The sequence below is a fragment of the Malaclemys terrapin genome, chromosome 9 (genome assembly GCF_027887155.1).
Source record: "Malaclemys terrapin pileata isolate rMalTer1 chromosome 9, rMalTer1.hap1, whole genome shotgun sequence".
NCBI lineage: Eukaryota > Metazoa > Chordata > Testudines > Emydidae > Malaclemys > Malaclemys terrapin.
The window spans coordinates 48,296,617-48,319,071 of record NC_071513.1 but is presented as its reverse complement, the minus strand read 5'-3'; the positions used below and the strand labels follow the sequence as shown (position 1 = coordinate 48,319,071).

Genomic DNA, 22,455 nt, shown 5'->3' with positions numbered 1-22,455 from the left:
CTTCTGGCCCTTTGTTGCTAGGGCTACCAACCCTCCAGGTTTGGCCGTGAGTTTTGCAGAATTGGGCTCAATCTCCCAGAGGCTACTGAAGCCAATCCGGGAGATTTTAGGCCACTAAAAGTCCAGCTGTGCAGCGGGGCTAAGGCAGACTCCCTACCTGCCCTGGCTCCGCATGGCTCCCGGAAGCGTCCAGGGGCATCCAGGGGGTCTCTGTGTGCTGCCCTCGCCCTGAGCGCTGACTCTTCAGCTCCCATTGGCTGGGAACCATAGCCAATGGGAGCTGTGGGGGCAGTGCCTCTAGGCAGGGGCAGTGTATGGAGCCACCTGGCCCCTCCATCTAGGAGCCAGACATACCAGCTGCTTCCCGGGAGCCACCTGAGGTAAGCACCGCCCAGCTGGAGCCTGCACCATGCGCCCCCTTCTGCACTCCAACCCCTGCCCCAGCCCTGAGCCCCCACACCCAAACTCCCTCCCAGAGCCTGTGTCCCACACCTTCTCCCGCACTCCAACCCCTTGCCCCAGGCTCAGCCCGGAGCCCCCTCGGCCCGACCTCCAGCCCAGAGCCCACATCCCCTCCCGCACTCCAACACCTTGCCCCAGCCTGATGAAAGTGAGTGAGGGTGGGGGAGAGGGAGCGATGGAGGGAGGGAGGGGGTTGGAGTGAGTCGGGGTGGGGCCTCAGGGAAGGGCCGGGTCAGGGCATGGGGCGAGGGTGTTTGGGTTTGTGTGATTAGACAGTTGGCAACCCTATTTGTTGCTGGTTTCCAACTGGAAAAGTTGGAGGCTTTTTGGCAGCAAGCTTTCCTCACACCTTCTCATTTTTCAAAAATTTCTCCTGGGAAAACTGTTTGTATGCAAGGGGGAGGGATAACTCAGTGGTTTGAGCATTGGCCTGCTAAACCCAGGGTTGTGAGTTCAATCCTTGAGGGGGCCACTTGGGGATCTGGGGCAAAATCAGTACTTGGTCCTGCTAGTGAAGGCAGTGGGCTGGACTCGATGACCTTTCAAGGTCCCTTCCAGTTCTAGGAGATGGTATATCTCCATTAATTTTTTTTTTATTTTGAATGGGGATTTTTCCCATGCAAATTCCCATTTTCCATCCAGCTGTACTCAGCCCCTTGCAGATAGTGTTTAGCAATCTGCAAGATCGATCCATGTTTTGATATTCCTCTCCCCTCCTCCCCCCCACATACGGCTCCTCCACACCCTAGCTTTCCTCAACACCTTCCACTTTCTCTAGCCCCTCCCTAGGCTTCTTTGGTCCTCTCAAACACCACCCTGTCCAACCCCCACTCTCTCCCATCTCCCCTGAACTGCTTTCTCTCGCCTGATCTCTACCCTGCTGATGATGCAGCATGTCCTAATTACCAATTTATGGCATTTTCACATCTCCTGCTTCAATGTTTTAATTAATGTTAACAACACTTATTCCAGTCAATTATGTAATTAAGGCTCCTAATAGATGACAGGACAGAGCCAATGGAAGATAAGTAGATTTTTGACAGAGTAGCAATGAAGGAAAGGGCATTATAGGGACAGGAGGCTAGTACTTGTGCCACAATCAAAATGAAAGCCCCATTGTGCCAGGTGTGGTACGCATATTCTGTAAGACATGGATTGATCACTTGCATTTGAAATAGCAATTTTGAATGGAAGGGTAGAAATGAGCAAGGCAAGGGTCTCTCTAGTCCGCTAATTTGAGGTTGTCATTAGACAAGGTTTGCAGGAGGGACTCCTATGTTCTTTCAATCTGTCCGTCCTTCCATTGAGCCAAGTCCTAAACTTGTCTCACCACTAGGTGGCAGAAATGGCAAACCATGCATGACAACCAGAAACATGTTTTTTTCCAACCTAACACTTGCATTAGCTTCAGCCACTCTAAGTAGATTCAGGGAGAGGGAATGTGGAGGCAAACATACTGCCTTTTAGATAAGCGAGCAGACAGTCACCTGAATGTCTTTGGTTCTCTGTGGTAGAAAAACAACTGATTCATGCTAAATACCCCCCTTAAAGAAGCACAAGCAAATGAGTCTGTGAATTCTAGTAGAGGGTCCTGTAGGCCAGGATATCCAGTGTAAAGTGGCCCTCTAAGTCCATTCTGGAGTCTGCCTCTGACTTTGCCAGCTGCCAAAGCCTGTATGAGTGGGTGAAAGATCCCTCGGTATTTTAAATCTATTAGAATAAGAAGGGGGAAATAAGGGCTGGCTTCTGTTCCCAACTGGAATGGCTCCTGGATGGGTCTGTTGATAGTGGGAGTTCTGTGCTTATTCAACAAGCCCATTCCCTCAGTCCCCTAAACCATCTCCTCTTGTTCTGTATCAGGGGGTGTTATCCCACCTAGTGAAGAAGATCGCAAGAAGATCATCAGACAGATGAAGGTACGCACCACACTAAAAGGAGATAAGAGCTGGATCTACCCACAAAACTCAGACAATGAGGAGGAGATGAAGAGCAGCCCATTGTAAGTAGAGTTACCAGTCTCACCCACCCACAGCTTGTTGCCCCTTCCTCTCAGAATTCTGTGCTATTTTGGTAGAGTCCCTTCCCCAAACTCAGTGGAGTCATGGGACAACGCCATCACCGTCAGGCATTCCCTAAGGGTGGCACAAGGCCATGCAGCTGGCAGTGAACTCACAATCAAATGGACGCATTGCTTGTATTTACTTTTGATAGTTAAATGGAAATGACCTTTCCAGAGAACCATGAACCCAGCAGCTCGGAGGTATTTTTAATCCTCAGGAGATGTCCAACGGCAAATGGGAGAGGATCAGCTGAACTCATGGAGCCAGTCCTGCCCAATGCTCTGTCCCTGTGGTTGCTGGCATGGTAAAAAGGGGCTGCAAAGCTGCCAGAAGTGGGCAGATGGCGGTTGCCACATGTGGGGGAATCCTGGACCCTAAGTGTTGTAAAGCCAACACAGCTAGCTCTCCACCACCCCCTGCTGATCCCAGGGGCATAGCATTACCCTGGCAAGGTGCACTGGGCAGAGTGTGGGATACAGACACTTACAGGGCCAGTGTTTTATTAAACTGCTTAATGAAAAACAAAACAAAAAATCTCCCTCCTCTCTAAACAAGCCTCCCCAGTGCTGATGAAACCTGAGTGCATCAGCAAGCTGGCAGCTGACCACAGGATGCCCCAGCCCCACACCAGTTTGGATGCTGTAGATTTTCTGGCAGGGACTTTTCTCCCTACTTGTTTATAAAGCACATCTGCAGCATGAGCACTCTCTAAATAATAGCAGCAAAATAGGGAGGCAGACAGTGCAATCCCAGAGGCTGGGTGAACCAGAGTAACATTCAGGAGACCTGGGTTCTATGCTTGGCTCTGCCACAGACTCGCTGTGTGACTTTGAGCAAGGCACTTCCCACTCTTTGTGCCTCACTTTCCCCATCTGTGCAATGGGGATAATGCTCCTTGCCTCATGGTGAGGTGCTTTGAGATCTGTGGATGAAAGAGCTGGGTGAGTATGATGACACCAATGTGGTTCTTCAGGGAGCATTGCCTGCACGAGATTTCCTTCATGGGTGAATTCCTCTGGAAGTCCTCTCTGGCTGCAGCACGCCATCGCCACACTGGCACCATGATGTGCCATGCACATGGGATGGCACTGGAGGTGCATTTTACTCACATAACTGTCACATTTGGCATGTCTAAAGCAGTTGAGAATTGTGTGAATGGGACTGTTACCATTGTGATTCTGTTCCTCCCCCCCACCAGGCACTCACCATGTAGGTCTAGCAAGATCGACGGGGGATCCCCAGCCTCAGCATCTGTTACACCCCACGGTGACAGGTAACTGAAGGCTTCTGGCTGGGATGGTATAAATATGCAGTGCCATTGCAGCTTCCTGGACATGGGGTTCTTTGAGGTCTCCTCACACCCACTCCTGGTATTATTAGGTTATAAAATGTAATGCAGGAGGAGAGCTGCACCCATTGTGCTCAGCACAGCATTCTGCAAGCATTCATCTTGGACAGAGCATGGCCCCCATCCTGCAAGTTCATACATGCGGATGGATCTGTGTGCCAATGTAGTGCCATGTATGGTCCCAAGCAGTGGCAGATTATCCAGTGGGCTGACGGGACCTGTGCCCAGGGGCCCTGGCCAATTTGGGGGCCCTGGAAAAATGTGTGCCCGACCCTCAGCAGAAATCTACCGCAGTGTGGCGGAAGTCCAGAACCCTGGCAGAAGCGCCAAGCAGGGAGTGGGTGGGGGAAGCTACGGCGCCTGGACCCTCACTGCGGCCCCAGGACTAGAAGAGCTCTCATTCTCTGCCATGGCTTCTCTCGTGTTAGAGCAACAGAGGGGGAGGCAGAAAGGAGCAAACGGGTTGCAGGGCAACAGTGTGTGTGTGGAGGTGGAACGGTGCACGACCATGGGTGGAACAGGGGTGAGCTGCGGGGGAAAGGGGCAGAATGGGGTGTGGCCGTGGGCAGGGCCAGAGGCAGAAGGGGCAGAAGGGGTGGGACTGCAGGCAGAAGGGGTAGGGAGGGGCCCCCCACTTGCTCTGATCCAGGACCCCAGGAAACCTTAATCCACCTCTGGATCCCTGTGCCAGTGTACTGCCTGGGGATAAGGATCCAGCTGTTCAGATCCTAAGAAAATAAAAATATGGGGCAGCGATTAGCCCAGTGTTTGAGCCCCCTGCTGGCTGCAGTCCCATTGCTGAAGAGTGACAGTCCTCGCCGATCTGAATTTTTCATTAATAACTCTCCTGTGAGCAGTTTGTTGCCACTTCCCCCTTCTCCTCCATGACCTCTTATCAGTTCTCGTTGCGTTCCCCCTCTCCTTAGCTGGCAGGATTCTCCAGGGAGGGACTTTGCTTGAGGCCTTCCTGTAAAGCAACATGCACATTGGGGCACAATAGATAATAACAGCAACATTTGTGACATTGCAGGGAAGTGCACTGGAATAAAAATTTGGCCATTTTCTGTGCCCCAGGGCCAGTGGAGCTCACTCTCCATGCCTGCCCCCCATGGCTGGTGGAGTTCGCTCTCACCTGGCAGCTGGAGGATCTGGATCTCCCCCTGCAGCCTCAAGGCTGGAGGAGCTCGGTCTTTCCGCCCCGGAGGAGTTCTGTGCCCCCACTGATTGGGGGGCCTGTGCCCCTCCTTGCCCTGCACCCTGCACACCCCTGTGACATTGGCAATGTGATGCCTTCGGGGGCATGTTCACCTTGCAGTGAAAGGGGAGGAGTGGAGTCTGCTGTAACTGAGGTAAGGGAGAGAGCAAGGTGCTCAGAAACCTGATGGTAATGAGGACCACTGTCTTTTTGTTCTGTTTGTACAGCGCTCAGCACGGGGGTCCTGGTCCGTGACTGGGATTCTGACATGCTACTGCAATACAAATAATTAATGGGCCAAGCTTTCCAAGAGCATCTAGTGATTCTGGGTGCCCAACCTGAGACATGTTAAAAGGGGCCAGACTCACCAAAGCCCAGATCCTCAAAGGCCTAAGCACCTCTGAGGACCTGAGCCCCAGCTGCTACAAATCAGAGCCTTTAAGGTATCTCAGGTTGAGCACCCAAACATTGAAGCACCTCAAATGACTAGTCACTTTTGAAAATCCAGTGCGGCCATCCCTATGCTGCTTCTTCTCCAGTCCCTGTCCTACTTTCACTGTCAGAAAGACATTTCTGACTCAATATTTCACAGGTTTGTATGTCAGTCCTTTTAGCATGTCACAATTTGCTGGTTCTAACCCTATCTAACAATGTTTCCTTCCTGGTCCCCTAAGGGAGTGTTTCTCCAAACTCCTTCCCTAGCTGAACAGCAGGCCCCTTCTGCAGATGGACATTTGAATAAGTTAATGTAAATATGTTGTTCTATAAGAGAGACAATGTTTGATCCATTATCCATGCATTTATATTCCATCTGTGGATTTATGTTTGTGTCTGGAATTAAATAGACTGTCAGCACAAATTTTTAAAGAATGAGTCAGTTTCCTGATAGAGCCCTTTATAGCACATCCTGAAATAGTGTAAAAAAAATCCTTTGGAGCTAGTTGTAAACAATAGTGGCTACATAAACTTTGGATGGGGATATGAAATAGCATCACGGGGCTCGCTGCTCTGGATTTCCACTGTTGTGGCTTTGGACAGCAGCAGAAGCCCTGGTGCACTGACAGCCTTGTACCCTATGGATATTGCTGCTCCCATTTCTTCCTTGTGAGTTTTTGATTTCTATTCCCTGTGTAGGTTGCCAGGTTCCAAGCCCACCTCCGGTTACCTCATCAGGTTGGTATGCAGAGCCACATCCCCGGAGTTAGAATCACTGGGGCTGCAGGTGACAAAGGCTAAGACAGTAGAGGATAAAATGGGTGAAATATCAATATCACCTGTGTTTCACTGTTATGGTGGTGTCTGACTGTGGGGATCCCCTGTAGGTAGACATGTTTGGGTGCTTAACAAGCAGAGCCCTGGCAGTGATGGGAAATCAGATCTCGTAGCCTGAGGTCACTTGGTGGGGGTGTTAGGAAGTCTCTCCCAGTCCCTTGTAAACAGCAGTGCACTAGAAACTCAGAGCACTGTGGGATTCACCTTCCATTGCAGCACTAGGTGTTGACCAGCAGTGGACTTGGTCCTCTGTGGTCTGACAGAGGATCATGTATCCTGTATTGCCATACTCCCAAGTCCATTTGGGAGCTGATTAAGTATTGACTATGACCATGGAATGGTTTAATCTGTTTCTGACCCAACATCTTGCCCTCAACATGAGACATAGGCCCTTGCATTAGCCAAAACGCTAGGTGTATTCGATTCCTCTCACAATTCCATTACCCTTTGGGTGCTGGATGAATCCTTGTACACACTCAAGGGTCACAAAGTCATCATACTGCCATGGAATGCGAGGCTGGGCAGTACATCTCCATCAGGCTATACAGATCATAATGTACTGGAGGTGATGAGAGCCCTGCAATCTATGAGGAAAATCTGCAGCTTAATAGATTTGATGGAGAGACAGATTTGGGGCCCACTTTAGCATGGAACTCTCCTCTAGGGCCTTTCTCAATGGCTCCCTCAGCCTTTCTGTAATTTTGGTTCTAAGATGGCCCTGCATCTAACTACAGTTCTCCTCTTCCTATAGGGGGGTGTTCACCAGGACCATTGACAAGACTCCGCCCGAGAGCACCTTCTATTCCAATGGCACGCAGAAAAGGTTTGTCTGATCCTATTCTTCATACAAGACCTGGTTGGCATTTTGGAATATTCTGCATACACTGGTGCCCAGTCTTTGATTTCATACAGTGCCTGTAGAGTCCCACAGATCTCCATTAAACTCTGGCAGAGCCACTCCAACCACAATTCAGATCCAGAGACGATGAAGCATCTAACAAGCTAGAGAGACTTGGACCCAACCTGCTGCACTTGAAGCGCATTCAAAACTCCAAACTCGGATCCCAATTCTGAGGCTTCATGCCATCTCTAAACTGAACTGGTTGTGGCACATAGTGGAAAGGTTCATCTTGGCCCATCACTGACCTCTGAGAAGGCTGCCAGAAGTTGTCTGGAGTGGGAGTGTTCTGGGTGTGCCCTCATTTTTTTATCTTGGGATGCTTGTCCCAGAAATCATGTGCTGATTAGAGCTTTTTGGGGTGGGTAGGAACCTTGAGAAAATGTCCATGCTGGTTTCATTCAATAATCATTGTAACAAACATGTCACAAAAACAACAAAAATATTTTATTACGATGATGATGTTGTTTATTTTTGAAAGCTCGAGTGGTGGGGCGAGGCTGTGGTCACACACCTCTCACCCCCAGCCTGCCACTAGCCTACTCCTGAGCGCTCATTACATGCCCCTGGCATGAGGAGTACTTGGGGGATGGAGAGTTGCAAAGCTAGCATAGCCAGTCCTGTGCCTTCCCCATGGCAGGGTGATTTTCGGCTTCTTTGCCACCATGGCACACCCATGCATTTCCCCCTTTACTGTCCAGTGGATAATGCTAGAGAGAACAGTGTTACAAGATGTGTCTCTCTCTCCCTTGTAACAAGATAGGGTTGTGTGATGGGAGGGGGATTCCAAACCTAGTAATGACAGTTTTCAGGAGCCCTTGGGAAACTACTGGGCCTTCATATCTATCATATTATATCCTGGGCCCAGGACAGCTCAGAAGAACAATGTGCTGTCCATACACTGGCTAAAGTAATCAACATGATCCATTAGGTCATCCTTTTTGCCCTTTTCTTGTGAAACATTCTCGAATCTGCATGGGAGGGAAGCTGGTGGGAGGGCAAGAGGTCACAAGTGTCACATTAATGGAAGTGACTGTGTGTTATCTGCAGTGCTGCAGCTCAGGCTAAGAGTGCCAGCCTCCCCCGCTTCTCCTCCGGATACAAGATGACAACTGAGGATTACAAGAAACTGTGAGTGTACCAAGAGGAGCAGTACACTGCTTATCCAACTGCAGGGCCTCGCCTGGTCAAAAAAAAAAAAAAAAAGAAATAAGCCGCGATCGCGATCTAAAAAAAGCCGCGATCGCGATCTGCGGCGGCAATTCGGCGGGAGGTCCTTCACTCCCAGGCGGAGTGAGGGACCGTCCGCCGAATTGCCAGCGAATACCTGGAACTGCCGCCCCTGTCCGGAGCTGCCGCCCCAAGCACCTGCTTGAGAAGCTGGTGCCTGGAGCCGGCCCTGTGCCTGGTGCAATCGCCTGCATGATGGAGCCACCTGCTCAGCCAGGCTGATCGCTTGGCTTGCTGAACATTCCACTGCCATTCGTTTTAAAATAAGTTACTGTGTGGAGCTTCCTTCTGCATGGGGTGAATTTTGTTCTTAGTAAACCCAGTTGGGACAGGAGTCAGAAGCCTCCAAACTACCACAAGGGATGCTTGCTTTGCCGTATCTGTGGCTTGTCTGAAAGCAAGAAATGCAGAAATCTCATGTCTGGGCCTGCTGCCAGGCCACTGCCTGATTTTTCTGATCAAAGCAGGTTCTGGCTGAGCATTCAGCGTTATCATCTGTTGAGGCTCAAGCCCTGTAAATCAGAAAACCTGGACAGGGATATATTTTCACCATTGTGCCTGGAAAATAAAAGTGCCTCTCCCATGAATGAGCGTCAGGATTCCTTTAGGTGCTGCACGGACGTCTACCTCTAAGTCATCTCATCATCTATGCTCACCTGGCTAAGGCTGCTTCAAAGTCTGTTATCCAGTGTCCATTGCTTTAAATTCTTTTATTACTAGGTACAAAAGCGAAGCCATTAACATAGTTCTCCTCTTCTCTTGGATTCAGGGCTCCATTCAATGTCAGGCAAATATCAGTGGAGTCAGATGAAGAGAAACCATCCTTTTCCCCAGATGAACATAAGAAGAGGTACAAACTGCTGCAGCCAATATCTTTCCATGAAGGGGTTTTGGGGATTCAGTGGACACAACAGAAAGTATCTTTTCATCTTATCTACCAGCATCATGCAGGTCAAGTTTATGAAAATTTTAGCTGAGCCAGTCAGAATAATAATGCATTTCTATATAGAGTGCATCAATGCCCCCAGGCCTCCGGGCTCCTAACAAAATATAATTAAAAGCCTGACGTGATTCAAAATGACAGTATGGCCCAATTAATTTCCTATCGAGTGAGAGGAGGTGGGGAACCCATCAGCTACATACAGTCTATGTGAATGGATGGAAAAAATGGTGTAAAGACTCAAGATTATCCTGGGAGAAAAGTGAGCAAGCCACTTTCTGTAGCCAGATCCAAGCTCCAGAATTCTAAGTCTGGATATTTTTGCATTTGAATCTAAATACAGATCTGAACTTCCATAGCTCAGGCCAAGCACTAGCTTTCACATCACTTCCTCTGTAAGGCGGGACTTCCTGGAACACTGCCTCAGAAGCAGCGAATCAGAGTTCCTGACACTTGAAATAATATTTTCAGAAGTACCTTTTTCTGACATGGGACTTTAGGAATGGAAACATATATTTTGGCAGACTTGTTGAAAGTCTCTGGGTAAAGATAAAAGAGGTAAAAACAATGGTGATGACATCGTAGGGGTCCACTACAGACCACCTAACCAAGAAGAAGAGGTGGATGAGGCTGTTTTTAAACAAAATCATCCAAAGCATAGGACTTGGTGGTGATGAGGGACTTCAACTACTCAGAATTACATCTGTTGGGAAAATAACAGAGATTATCCAGCAAGTTCTTGGAATGTATTGGAGACAATTTTTTATTTCAGAAGGTGGAGAAAGCTACTAGGGGAGAGGCTATTCTAGATTTTATTTTGACAAATAGGGAGGAACTGGTTGAGAATTTGAAAATGGAGGCAGCTTGGGTGAAAGGAACCATGAAATGGTAGAGTTCATGCTTATAAGGAATGATAGGAAGGAGAAGAGCAAAATAAAGATAATACATTTCAAGAAGGTAGACTTTATCAAACTCAGGGAGTTGGTAGGTAAGATCCCATGGGAAGCAAGTCTAAGGGGAAAACAATTGAAAACAGTTGGCAGTTTTTCAAAGAGACATTATTAAGGCACAAGAGCAAACTATCCCACTATGTAGGAAATATAGAAAGTATGGCAAGAGACCACCTGGCTTAACCAGAAGATTTTCAATGATCTAAAAATCAAAAAAGAGTCCTACAAAAAGTTCAAACTAGGTCAAATTACAAAGGATGAATATAAACAAATAACACAAGTAGGTACGGGCAAAATTAGAAAGGCCAAGACACAAAACGAGATCAAACTAGGTAGACATAAGTGGTAACAAGAAACCATTCTACAAATACATTAGAAGCAAGAGGAAGACCAAGGACAGGGTAGGGATGTTACTCAATGAGGGGGGAAAAACAATAACAGAAAATGTGGAAATGGCAGAGGTGCTTATTGACTTGTTTGTTTTGGTTTTCACCAACAAGGTTGGTGGTGATTGGACGTCTAACACAGTGAATGCCAGTGAAAATGAGGTAGAATCAGAGGCTAAAACAGGAAAGAACAAGTTCAAAAAACAAGCTAAATATGAGTCAACAGTGTAACACTGCTGCAAAAAAAGCGAACATCATTCTGGGATGTATTAGCAGGAGTGTGGTAAGCAAGACATGAAAAGTAATTCTTCTGCTCTACTCCACGCTGATTAGGTCTCAACTGGAGTACTGTGTCCAGTTCTGGGTGCCACATTTCTTGAAAGATGTGGACAAATTGCAGAAAGTCCAGAGAAGAGCAACAAAAATGATTAAAGGTCTAGAAAACATGCCCTGTGAGAGAAGATTGAAAAAACTGGGTTTGTTTAGTCTGGAAAAGAGAAGATTGAGAGGGGACATGATAACAGTTTTCAAGTACATAATAGGTTGTTACAAGGAGGGAGAAAAATTGTTCTTCTTAGCCTCTGAGGATAGGACAAGAAGCAATGGGCTTAAATTGCAGCAAGGGAGGTTTAGGTTGGACATTAGGAAAAACTTCCTAGCTGTCAGGGTGATTAAGCACTGGAACAAATTGCCTAGGGAGGTTGTTGAATCTCCATCATTGGAGATTTTTAAAAGCAGGTTAGACAAACACCCGTCAGGGATGGTCTAGATAATACTTAGTCCTGCCATGAGTGGAGGGGACTGGACTAGATGACCTCTCGAGGTCCCTTCGAGTTCTATGATTCTATGATTTTGCCCACATTCCACTGTGGGCAAAAAAAATGAGGTTGTCAGCACCCCATCCACATTTAGTGATACCAAAATCTTCAAATGAATCTGTATAGACACACCTGGTCTATTCAGCAATCCAACTGTGAAGCTCAGGCCCCACACTCTGTATTTGCATTGTTTTATTATGTACCATATTGCAACCTTTCATTGCCCTTGGACAGTAATCTCCTTGAGCTAGGGACTCTATTGATTGCTTGGCACATTTCACCCATTGCACAGAGCTATGTACATGCCTAGTACAATATAAATAGTATGCAGGTGGGAATTGATACCTGGCCACCACAGTGATGGGTACAGATTAAATGGACAGATAGGCCATTGTTACTACCCTTGGCTCTTGCTTGATTTATGTTCTTTCCAGCGAAGTCTGGTACAAGCCTTCAGTGACTCATTCACCTCTAGCCCCCTACCATCTCAGTCTCCTGCCTCCCACCTTCATCACTGGAATGTGCTCTTTTTAGTCCTGAGGGCATTCTGTGCCAAAAAAATTAAAATTCTGTGCACAATATTTTACAATTCTGCAAATTTTATTTGTCAAATAAATGTGGAGGCTCCAACATGGCATTGGGGAGCACAGGGCACTGGCTGCACAGAGGTAGGAGGTCACTGTGCAGCTCCCCCTCCCACCCCCAGGACATGGACTCAGCGATAAGGCTGCACCCAACCTTGACACAGCGCAAGGACCAGGCCTGCCCCAGTAACACCCCAGAGCCCTGCACCTCCGTGCCATGTGCACCAGGTATGGGCAGGCAGGATCCAAGTGTGGAGGGGCTTATTGCGGCGGGAATCCAGGTGTGGTTTGAGAGGGTTCTGTGTGGGGCAATCTGGGTGCAAGCGGCTCAGTGGGGGATCTGGGTGCAGGGGGGATCTAGATGCACAGGAGCTTACTTGGGGGGTTCTGGGTGCAACGGTAATGGGACTCTGCAGGAGGATCCAGGTAAAGGTGGTTAGAGCTTAGCAGTGGGGTCTGAGTGTGGGGGGATAGAGCTCAGCAGTGGGATCTTGGTGGGCTCAGTGTGGAGAGCCAGATGCTGGGGGAGTGGGGCTTATGGGGGTTGGGACCCAAGTGCAGCTGGTTGGAGCTCGGTAGGTTGGGGATCCAGGTGCTGGTGCTCATCAGGGTGGGCCAGGTACAGGGGGAGTGGGGCTCATTGGGGGGTTCTGGGGGTGGGGTGGGTGAGGCTTGGTGGGAGGGTCTGGGTATGAGGGGGTCTGGATGCATGGGGGTTGGATGGATTGGGGATAAGCTCCCTGTACAGTGATCTCTCCCGCTGCAGCTGAGGAACGATGGGTGCAGGAAGAGCTGGTGGGGGGAGGGTGAGAAATCTGGGGGAGGGATGACATGGCCCTGGATGCCATGCAGGGGAAGATGAAGTTCTGTCCTCCCCAGCCCAGCTGGGACTAGCAGCTGAGCCCGGCACAGGGAAGGAGCCACCAACAGTATCTTCACCAGTCCCGCCCCCGCCCCACAGTGATTTGCCTTTCTGTCGGCTGCCCCGTGCACCCGAAACATACTGCTGGGGAGGGTCGCATGACCGCTTTTGTGGCTTCCCTTTGCTTCCCTATCAGAAAGTCATTTTTCTGTGGGGAAACAAAGAAATCTGCAGGGGACATAAATTCTGCATCTGCGCAGTGGCGTAGAATTCCCCCAGGGGTATCTCTTCCTTCCCTTCCAGGACAGAGGCAGCCAACAATGTACTGAGGCGCACAGCCAGCAGGGAGCGCTCTTACGTCCTCTCTGCTGCCAAGAAAAGCCATGGGTGAGTCTCATGGGAGAGGTGAACAGAAAGGGAAACTATTAGCAAATGTTTCACAGGGACTTATGGGCCTGATCCATTGAAGGCAATGTGAGTCTTTCCATTGGCTTCTATTGACTCTGAATCAAGTCCTAACTGAGAAAAGTCCAAGGAACTGTAGAACTGGGCATATCCATTGAAGGACCTTTGAAGTGTTTCCCATCCGAGAGGGAAAGGAGCAAAAGGAAAGAAAAACAGCCTGAAATCTTTGAAAAAATTATTCCTAACAGTCTAGAACCTACAACTAAGACCCATATTTTCAGGCCTGTCTGCTCAGAACATCCCAAGCACCTGTTTTCTCCAGCCCAGCTTTATTGCACCAGGGAGAGAGGGGGCAGGGGCAGAAGGGGCTTGTAAACATTAGTATGGGCCAAAGAATCTCCCACAAAGAAATTGGATTCCAAGCAGGATTTGCATCCAGTTTAGATAAGCTCCTTGGGGCAAGGACTGTCTTTTACCATATATTATGAGCCCCCATCTCAGCAGCAGCTCCAGTAGTAGTGTAAGTATGCAGGAGATACTGCAGGTGTAGGAAGCTCCTCTATCCACCTCTCCTCTGGGGGTTGTAAAGGTCAGTTCTACTGGTCAAAATAAGATTGATCTCCCAGGATAAATAACTGCAATTTTTGCAGCTTAAAGGGCATCTTTTTCTCTCTTGGTCTAACTCGGGGTGGCACAATGAGGTGGCAGGGAGGCTGGCAGTGCCTGTGAGGGAATGGGAGAAGCAAAGAAGGAATGTGCCACAACAGTGACATAAAGTGGTGTAATTTACACAAGGGCAATAAGATAGTGTACCTTGCACTGATTTGGAATTCAGCTGGTATGCAAAACAAATGCCGTAAACAAATGCCGAGGCAGAAGGATTTTGTGTGTAACAAGAAAAAAACTACTAAAAGAAAGGTGTAAAATAAGAGGGGGTGGCTTTATTTTACACCTTCTTATCAGATGCTTTTCCTGCTTTTGCCCCCTAGGTGTGTAAGTTACATTGGTTTTGTATACCCACTCACTGCTAAATCTGTGCAAACTGCATTACATGGCCCTATATGTAAAATAGCATCACCCTTCAGGTCTCTGTTGAATTTGTCTCAGCAACTCCCGTGAGAACTGCCCACATGCCAGGTTTGCTCACTGGCTTCATGCAATCTTTGCCCTTGTATCTCCTTTACAGAAGCCCAACACAAGAAGTACCACCCTTCATTGCCAAGAGGTGAGTTATTGGCTCTGTGCCCCAAAAATTACAGTAGAACTCCCCTTCTATGGTACCATCTCAGTGTAGTGGTTTCTACTAAGGGCTAGGGTTTGGCGTTTCCATCTGGTGTGAAATTGGAGGCAGGGAAAATGCCTAGATAGGCTGGACCCATACATCTAGGCTGACTTATACTGGCACTGGAAAGCTCCTAGTGGGATGAACACGGCGACTTAGGCTATGTCTACACTGGCACATTCATCATTACAACCTTTTTTGCTCAGGGTGTGAAAAAAAACACCCCCCTGAACAACAAGGGGTTGGATGGAGCGGCAGGGGGCAGTCAGGGGACAGGGAAGAGGGGTGGATGGAGCAGGGGTCCCTGGGGTGGGGGAGGGCACCAAGGAACGTGGGGGGTTGGATGGGACAGGAGTCCCGGGGGGTAGGCCATGACCCCCTCGTGGGGTGAGGAGGGAACCGGTTGTTACGATTTTGGCAGCTCATCACTGATTGTAAGGTGCGCAGTGTAGACATAGCCCTAGATATTGAACTGGAAGATGACAGCCGTGGATTGTCAGGAAACCTGAAATTGTGCTTGGGAGATCATGGGGACCCACTTCCTTTCCTCTTCCAGAAGAGATTGACCCCTGCAATCAGGGCCACCATTGGGCTTTTAACTTCCTGAACAGTCAGTCCCACACAAAGAAAGGCTATCGAGGTGAGGGTAAGGGCTTGCTTCACTCAGCCAATTAATAACATATTCATTGTTAAGTCCAGCTGTGGACTCCAGGGACAGAAGCAAAGTTTGACCCTAAGATGTGCAGAGAAAAATTCTACAGCATGAGGGGAGACTAAATAAAATGTTTGAACAAGTGTGTGTGCATGTGTGTGGAATGATGTGATGTTTGTGTCTTTATTTTTCATCCTGAAAGGGTTGAGATTGAGGAGGAAGGACGACTGCGCATGCAGAGTCAGCCCCTTCCGGCTTCATCAAGGTTCGGTTTTAGTGGCAAAAGGTAGTGTCCCTGACTCTGGATTATTCTGTGTGTGTTTGGGATGGGGTCCATTTTCCAGCTTGTCTTTCTGTGTGACACTGAAGATAGTTGCTGGTGAAAGATGACAGTCTTTCTGACCACAGTTGATGATGGAGGGTCCCCTCCCACAAGAAGCACCAAGAATGACTATGGCTGAAGATGGTACTGTAGGCAGGGTAGGCCAGAGTTCTGAGGTGGCACTGAGCATTCTCTCTCTCAGGTGGTTGGCTGGCTCATATGCTCAGGGTCTAACTGGCCACCATATGTGGAGTTGGAAAGGAATTCTCCTCTAGCTCAGATCAGCAGTGACCTTGGGTGGGTTTTGCTTTCCTCTGCACTGTGGGGGTGCAGGTCACTTCCCAGGATTATCTGGGTGTCTCTCACTTCATCATTTCCCTGCCAATGCAGGGTTTTGGGCACTGGTGCACCTCAGTCCCTTCTATTCTCTGCCTGTGGCACGTAATAGTCTAGTCTCCTGTGGTCTCCTCTACTTTGGTCTCATTTTGGGTTTAGTGTGTGGGTGCTGGGTGATGCTGGTGGCTTGTGTTCTATGGGAGGTTAGACTAGATGATCTAGTGGGCCCTTTTGGCCTTAAACTCTGTTACAACCTTGGCCACACCTGCTGAAGAGGGGAGGGGGCCAAAAGAAACAGGTCAACTAATTCTAGGGGACAAAAGAGCAGGGATGGGAATGGGGCCAAAGGGAGCCATTCCTTACTTTTCCTAGTGGGCTCCCCACTGCCCCCAGCAAGCTGTACACCTGCCAATCACAGTGGGAGAGATTTTTGAGTTTGAGTCACTGTGGCTCCCTCCAGTGCTGCACCAGAGCCCAGGCACAAAAGTAGCTAAAAAGCTAGACAAGGAGCTTCCCAGGAAAGGTCATGCACACACTCTAAACTCACATAATCACTGTGAAGTGTCAAGACCACTTGCAATGAACATCAGGAACACCTGAGCTCCATTTTGATTCCTGTGGGAAGATGGGAAGCGCTCCAATCCGGTAGAACAGTTTATTCAGTATTTCAGAAGTGTTCCTTGCACTGCTGCAGGGAGCAGACCTTCACTCCACGGGCACGCATTTCTATCTGGGATGGAGTGTTCAGTGCAGCGCTGGGTGTCTTGGAAAGCAGGGGGGCATTCACACTTTATCTTGTGTTTTATTAATTATTTATTGTGATTATCAGTGATAAAGTGGATGAAGAGAAGCCTGTTGGGACTTCTCCAGGTGAAGCAATAACATCCAAACCCGCTCTGGCTACAGGCAGAAGGTAGAGTTGCTGTGGAGTTTGTTACATGAAATGAGCCTGCATGCCAGTGGGTGCTCCCAATTCATATGTACTTTGTGTGGCCGGGGGTGCCACTTGCTATGCTATTGCCTTTACTAACTCCACTGAGGAACGGGTGATTCCTTTCAGCATTGAGAAAGACGCTGCTCTGCCCAATGAGGAAGCAGTGAGGCACTTAGTTTGTTCTACCCAGGAGTAGATGGGGGCTGCTGGCTTCCCCATATTCAGATCTCCTCTGCCCCAATCTCAGTTATACCCACCGGTCCAGCTGAGAAGGCTTGCTACCCATTTCTTTTATACAGACCTCCTCTGGCCTAGGTTATATCCTTTGTCTATTTCAGAGATCTTTCTGTCCTTTCCTCAGATTCAGACTTCCATGGGTGGAAGAAACTCATTTGCTTACTATGTCCCATGTTAGTGCAGTTCTTTTCCCTCTCACATTCACTGCGCAGAATTTGTTTGCTATGATTTGGTTGGATCAGAACAGGCTTCAGACCTATTTATTTGGCATTTCCTTTTAAATTATGTCTTCCTTTGCTATATGGAACTTCAATAACTGTAGAGGACTTGGATGTACCAATGAGTTTGTAGTAGCATGCCGGTTAATTGCAACTTTCTTTCTATATTTATCAGTGAAGAAAGAGTTATAAATGACCCCAAGCCAATGCCTCAGAGTGAAATAAAGTTGAGAGTCACCTCCTCCCCAGAGAAAAGGTAAAGTTCAGATTGTGTTGATGTTCCCTTAGTTAAGGTCCGTGAATAGATCCCAGTGTCTCATTATTGCAGCGAATGCATGATCATAGAGCACTGGCCATGGTGGGAGTTATCTGACATGGCCACTCCTACCAGTGCAATCATTCCATGTGTGGGATAGTCTCCCAAAAGACAAAGGGGATCGCTGTTACTTGAGCTAGGCAGGGCAAAGAGTGAAAAAAGATTACACTGTAACGAACAATTGGCAGAGCGAGAAAATAGACACAGCAGCTGAACAGGTCCATGGTGGCTCTGATTTATATGATTAGCTTGAGCAGAGTGGACTATCCCCCGTATATTTTTCTGTTTTTTCCTATGCACCCCGTATTATATTTCAGTAAGTTATATTAGGCTACAGTACAAGTACTACATACTGAGTCTTGCTTTTGTTTTTTTGTTACTAGTGACAAACCAGTTAAAGCGGAGCCTGACCTGATCTCCTGGGATGAATCGATTCCAAAAGCCACCACCATTTCCACAGGGGAAAGGTAGAGTCCGTATGAAACACCTTCCCGCCTCCTGCAGTGAAATGAGCGTTGTGCAGAGAGTGAAATAGATGTTGTAAAACTCACATAGGCTCAACAGTAAGACTCACATACAACATAACAAGGGAAAATCCCCACTTCATCACACTAGGAAAATGGGGCAGCCTGACATGAAGGTAGCATGGCAAGTATCTAAATGCCTCTTCTACCCCTGGAGCACATTCTATTCAGAAGTAGCTGTTGTGGGTGTTCTCCCCACATCTCTAATGAAAGCTGCCCACCACTGCCCTACTTACCTTCAACGTAAGATCAGTGATGTAGCGCTCATTTATATAGCTCATTTCATCTAGCAGGATCTCAAATCAGGTTTGACTGTTGACTCATTCACATGTGCTGGAGAAAGAGAGGAGAGGAAGATGCAAATTGAAGCCCCTGCACTAATGTTACCATGAGAATTCACCCTGAGGGCAGGTGGTGTTTAAGACATTGCATGCCCTGGAAGTTTCCCCTATTCCTTTCCCTGATCCCCACTCCCATCTCAGAAGACTCTACTCATTTGTATAGTTTCCACCTTTAAGAGAAACAGCTGCCAACTCCAGCTCCCAGCAGCCTACTAGACCAGAATAGCAACCTCCTTTCTCCAGGTCTGGCAGCTTAGAATCATAGAATATCAGGGTTGGAAGGTATCTCAGAAGGTCATCTAGTTCAACCTCAAAGCAGGACCAATCCCCAGACAGATTTTTGCCCCAGATCCCTAAATTGCCCCCTCAAGGATGCTCAAACCACTGAGCTATCCCTTCCCCAGAGCTCAGCTCTAGCAATCGTTGAGAAAGAACCAGAACTCTCAAATGAGTCTAGTTTGCTTTAAATACCAAAGGGGAAGGGACAAATGGCTTGTAAGCCCCTTCAAACAGGTCCAGACCACCAGTAGAAACACCTGTATCATCCCTTTCCCCAACACTCCAACACTCTTGAAGGGTAGACACCTCCTCTCAGCACAGCAAAGGGGATTAACCCCTTTCTTGCTCAGCCAGAGATGGGGAACATATACACCATCACACTTCCCTCCTGTGCCCAGAGGTTGTGTCTCCAGCTCAGGTGGGTGGCAGGTTGGTGATGCAGTGTGTGATGGAAGCTTGCAGTGAGGCTTCCTGTGCTGTGGATAAATTGACTGCCATACAACCTCTTTCACCAGCTGCAAAGTCATAGAATCATAAAATATTACAGTTGGAAGAGACCTCAGGAGGTTATCTAGTCCAATCCCCTGCTCAAAGCAGGACCAACACCAACTAAATCAACCCAGCCAGGGCTTTGTCAAGCTGGGCCTTAAAAACCTCTAAGGATGGAGATTCCACCACCTTCCTAGATAACCCATTCCAATGCTTCACCGTCCTCCTAGTGAAATAGATTTGCCTAATATCCAACCTAGACCTCCCCCACTGCAACTTGACACCATTGCTCCTTGTTCTGTCATTTGCCACCACTGAGAACAGCCTAGCTCCATCCTCTTTGGAACCCCCCTTCAGGTAGTTGAAGGCTGCTATCAAATCCCCTCTCACTCTTCTCTTCTGCAGACTAAATAACACCAGTTCCCTCAGCCTCTCCTCACAAGTCATGTGCCTTAGCCCCCTAATCATTTTTGTTGCTCTCCACTGGACTCTTTCCAATTTGTCCACATCCTTTCTGTAGTGGGGGGGCCCAAAACTGGATGCAGTACTCCAGCTGTGGCCTCACCAGTGTTGAATAGAGGGGAATAATCACTTTCCTCAGTCTGCTGGCAACACTCCTACTAATGCAGCCTGTGACAAGGTTGGGACTCACCACCGCAGCGCCTCCTGCTGGTTACCTCTGGGAATTAGCTCAGTCCAGTGGAGCGCCCTCTCTCAGTGGTGTCCCACCCGTTGCCTCGTCCTTGGTTGGCATCTGAGCCCACGTCACTCACCAGCTCACAGCGTCCTCTTCTGGACCACTGCCCTACGGCAGTGCCCCTTAGTCCATCCACACCCCCTTCTGGGGATGGGGGGTGCAGTTGATCAGCAGTCTCTCTACGCCCCAGCCACCATGTCCAACCACACACCCCCAAAGTCTATCCCTCTTGTCAGGGATCGGGTGTAGTCTATAATGGCCGCTCCCTACGGCCAATGGCTGGATGTACTGCAAGGGGGGAAAGGAGGACCCAGGCCCACCCTCTACTCTGGATCCCGGCCCAGGGACCCTCTGGCGGCAGCCTCGCTGTCGTCCTTCTCTCCCCTCCGTCTGTCCACATCCCTGGGCTGCTTCCCCTTTGGCGCCTTGCGCTGGCTAGTCCCTTCCCCTCAGGGCCTGCAGTCTGGCAGACACCAGGCTGGAGTTCCCTTCTGCTCCGCCAGGCCTGCCCTGCCCTGCCCTGCCCTGCCCTGCCCTGCCCTGCCCTGCCCAGCGCTGTGCTGTGCTGTGCTGTGCTGTCCCAGGTGCTAGTCTCCCCTCTGAAGACAGACCTTCTCCCATGAAGGTCTGGGACAGGCTGACTGTTCCCTTCCTGAGCAGCCTTTTTATAGGGCTGAGCCAGGCCCTGATTGGCTGTCTCCAATCTGGGCCCTGATTGGCTCCCACTAAGCCCTTCTCTGATTGGCTGCCCATCTGTGCAGGCCCACTGGCCTGCTGCAGCCTAAATTCTCCAGGAGTGGGGCAGCCGCCCCACTACACAGCCCAATATGCCATTAGCCTTCTTGGCAACAAGGGCACACTGTTGACTTATTTCCAGCTTCTCATCCACTGTAATCCCTGGGTCCTTTTCTGCAGAACTGTGGCTTAGCCAGTCGGTCCCCAGCCTATGGCAGTGCATGAGATTCTTCCATCCTAAGTGTAGGACTCTGCACTTGTCCTTATTTAACCTCATCAGATTTCTTTTGGCCCAATCCTCCAATTTGTCTAGGTCACTCTGGACCCTATCCATATCCTCCAGTGTATCTGCCTCTCTCCCGCAGCTTAGTGTCATCTGCAAACTTGCTGAGGGTGCAATCCATCCCATCATCCAGATCATTAATGAAGATGTTGAACAAAACCAGCCCCAGGACTGACCCCTGGGGCACTCCATTTGATACCAACTGCCAACTAGACATCGAGATGTTGCTCACTACCCGTTGAGCCCGATGATCTAGCCAGCTTTCTATCCACCTTATAGTCCATTTATCCAATCCATACTTTTTTAATTTGCTGTCAAGAATACTGTGGGAGACCGTATCAAAAGCTTTGCTAAAGTCAAGTCCACGGCTTTCCCCATATCCACAGTGTCAATTATCTCATCATAGAAGGCAATCAGGTTGGTCAGGCATGACTTGCCCTTGGTGAATACATGTTGACTGTTCGTGGTCACCTTCCTCTCTTCCAAGTGCTTCAAAATGGGGAGGGATAGCTTCGTGGTTCGAGCACTGACCTGCTAAACCCAGGGTCGTGAGTTCAATCCTTGAGGGGGCCACTTAAGGATCTGGGGCAAAAAGTACTTGGTCCTGCTAGTGAAGGCAGGGGGCTGGATTTGATGACCTTTCAAGGTCTCTTCCAGTTCTATGAGATAGGTATATCTCCATATATTATATTAAAATGGATTCCTTGAGGACCTGCTCCATGATTTTTCTGGGGACTGAGGTGAGGATGATCGGTCTGTAGTTCCCCAGTTTCTCCTTCTTCTCTTTTCAAAGATGGGCACTATATATGCCTTTTTCCAATTGTCCTGGACCTCCCCTGATCGACATGAGTTTTTAGAGATAATGGCCAATGGCTCTGCAATCACATCAGCCAACTCCCTCAGCACCCTCGGATACATTACATCCGTTCCCATGGACTTGTGCATGTCCAGCTTATCTAAATAGTCCTTCACCTGGTCTTTCACCACTGAGAGCTGCTCACCTCCTCCCCATCCTGTGCTGCCCGGTGGGAGCTGACCTTATCTGTGAAGACTGAGGCAAAAAAAGCATTGAGTACTTCAGCTTTTTCAACATCATCTGTCACCGCCTCCTCCCCGAGCTCCAACTTTACCGGCTTCCTGAACAGCGGGGCCCGAAGCAACTTCCCACCCCAGCAGCTCTGCCTGCTGCTGCACTGGGGAAGTGCCTGGCCTGGGGCGCACGGGCTGGAGAGCGGCAGGAGTCGAGAAAGTTGGAGTCTGTGGAGGAGGTGGCTGCACACTCAGATGCCACCTACCGCCTATGTCCCCCACCGATCGCCAGAGCCCTCCAGCAGGGGCAGTGGCGGTGGTGGCAGCTCACACACCGGGGAGCCACAGAACCCGAGCACGGTGAGGGGGGA

General features: G+C 49.0%; 1 protein-coding gene across 2 annotated transcripts in view; it reads left to right on the top strand.

Annotated features, from left to right (window-relative positions):
- ZNF185 (zinc finger protein 185 with LIM domain) overlaps positions 1-22,455 on the top strand; it is a 120,593-nt gene that overhangs the window by 31,934 nt on the left and 66,204 nt on the right. For both annotated transcript variants that reach the window (XM_054040624.1, XM_054040625.1), the window contains exons 3-14: positions 2,323-2,461; positions 3,721-3,795; positions 6,200-6,238; positions 7,089-7,160; positions 8,286-8,366; positions 9,235-9,315; positions 13,309-13,392; positions 14,597-14,635; positions 15,547-15,630; positions 16,832-16,915; positions 17,567-17,647; positions 18,091-18,174. In XM_054040624.1, coding sequence (XP_053896599.1) covers positions 2,323-2,461; positions 3,721-3,795; positions 6,200-6,238; positions 7,089-7,160; positions 8,286-8,366; positions 9,235-9,315; positions 13,309-13,392; positions 14,597-14,635; positions 15,547-15,630; positions 16,832-16,915; positions 17,567-17,647; positions 18,091-18,174 — 943 coding nt within the window. The remainder of the gene's footprint in view (positions 1-2,322; positions 2,462-3,720; positions 3,796-6,199; positions 6,239-7,088; positions 7,161-8,285; positions 8,367-9,234; positions 9,316-13,308; positions 13,393-14,596; positions 14,636-15,546; positions 15,631-16,831; positions 16,916-17,566; positions 17,648-18,090; positions 18,175-22,455) is intronic.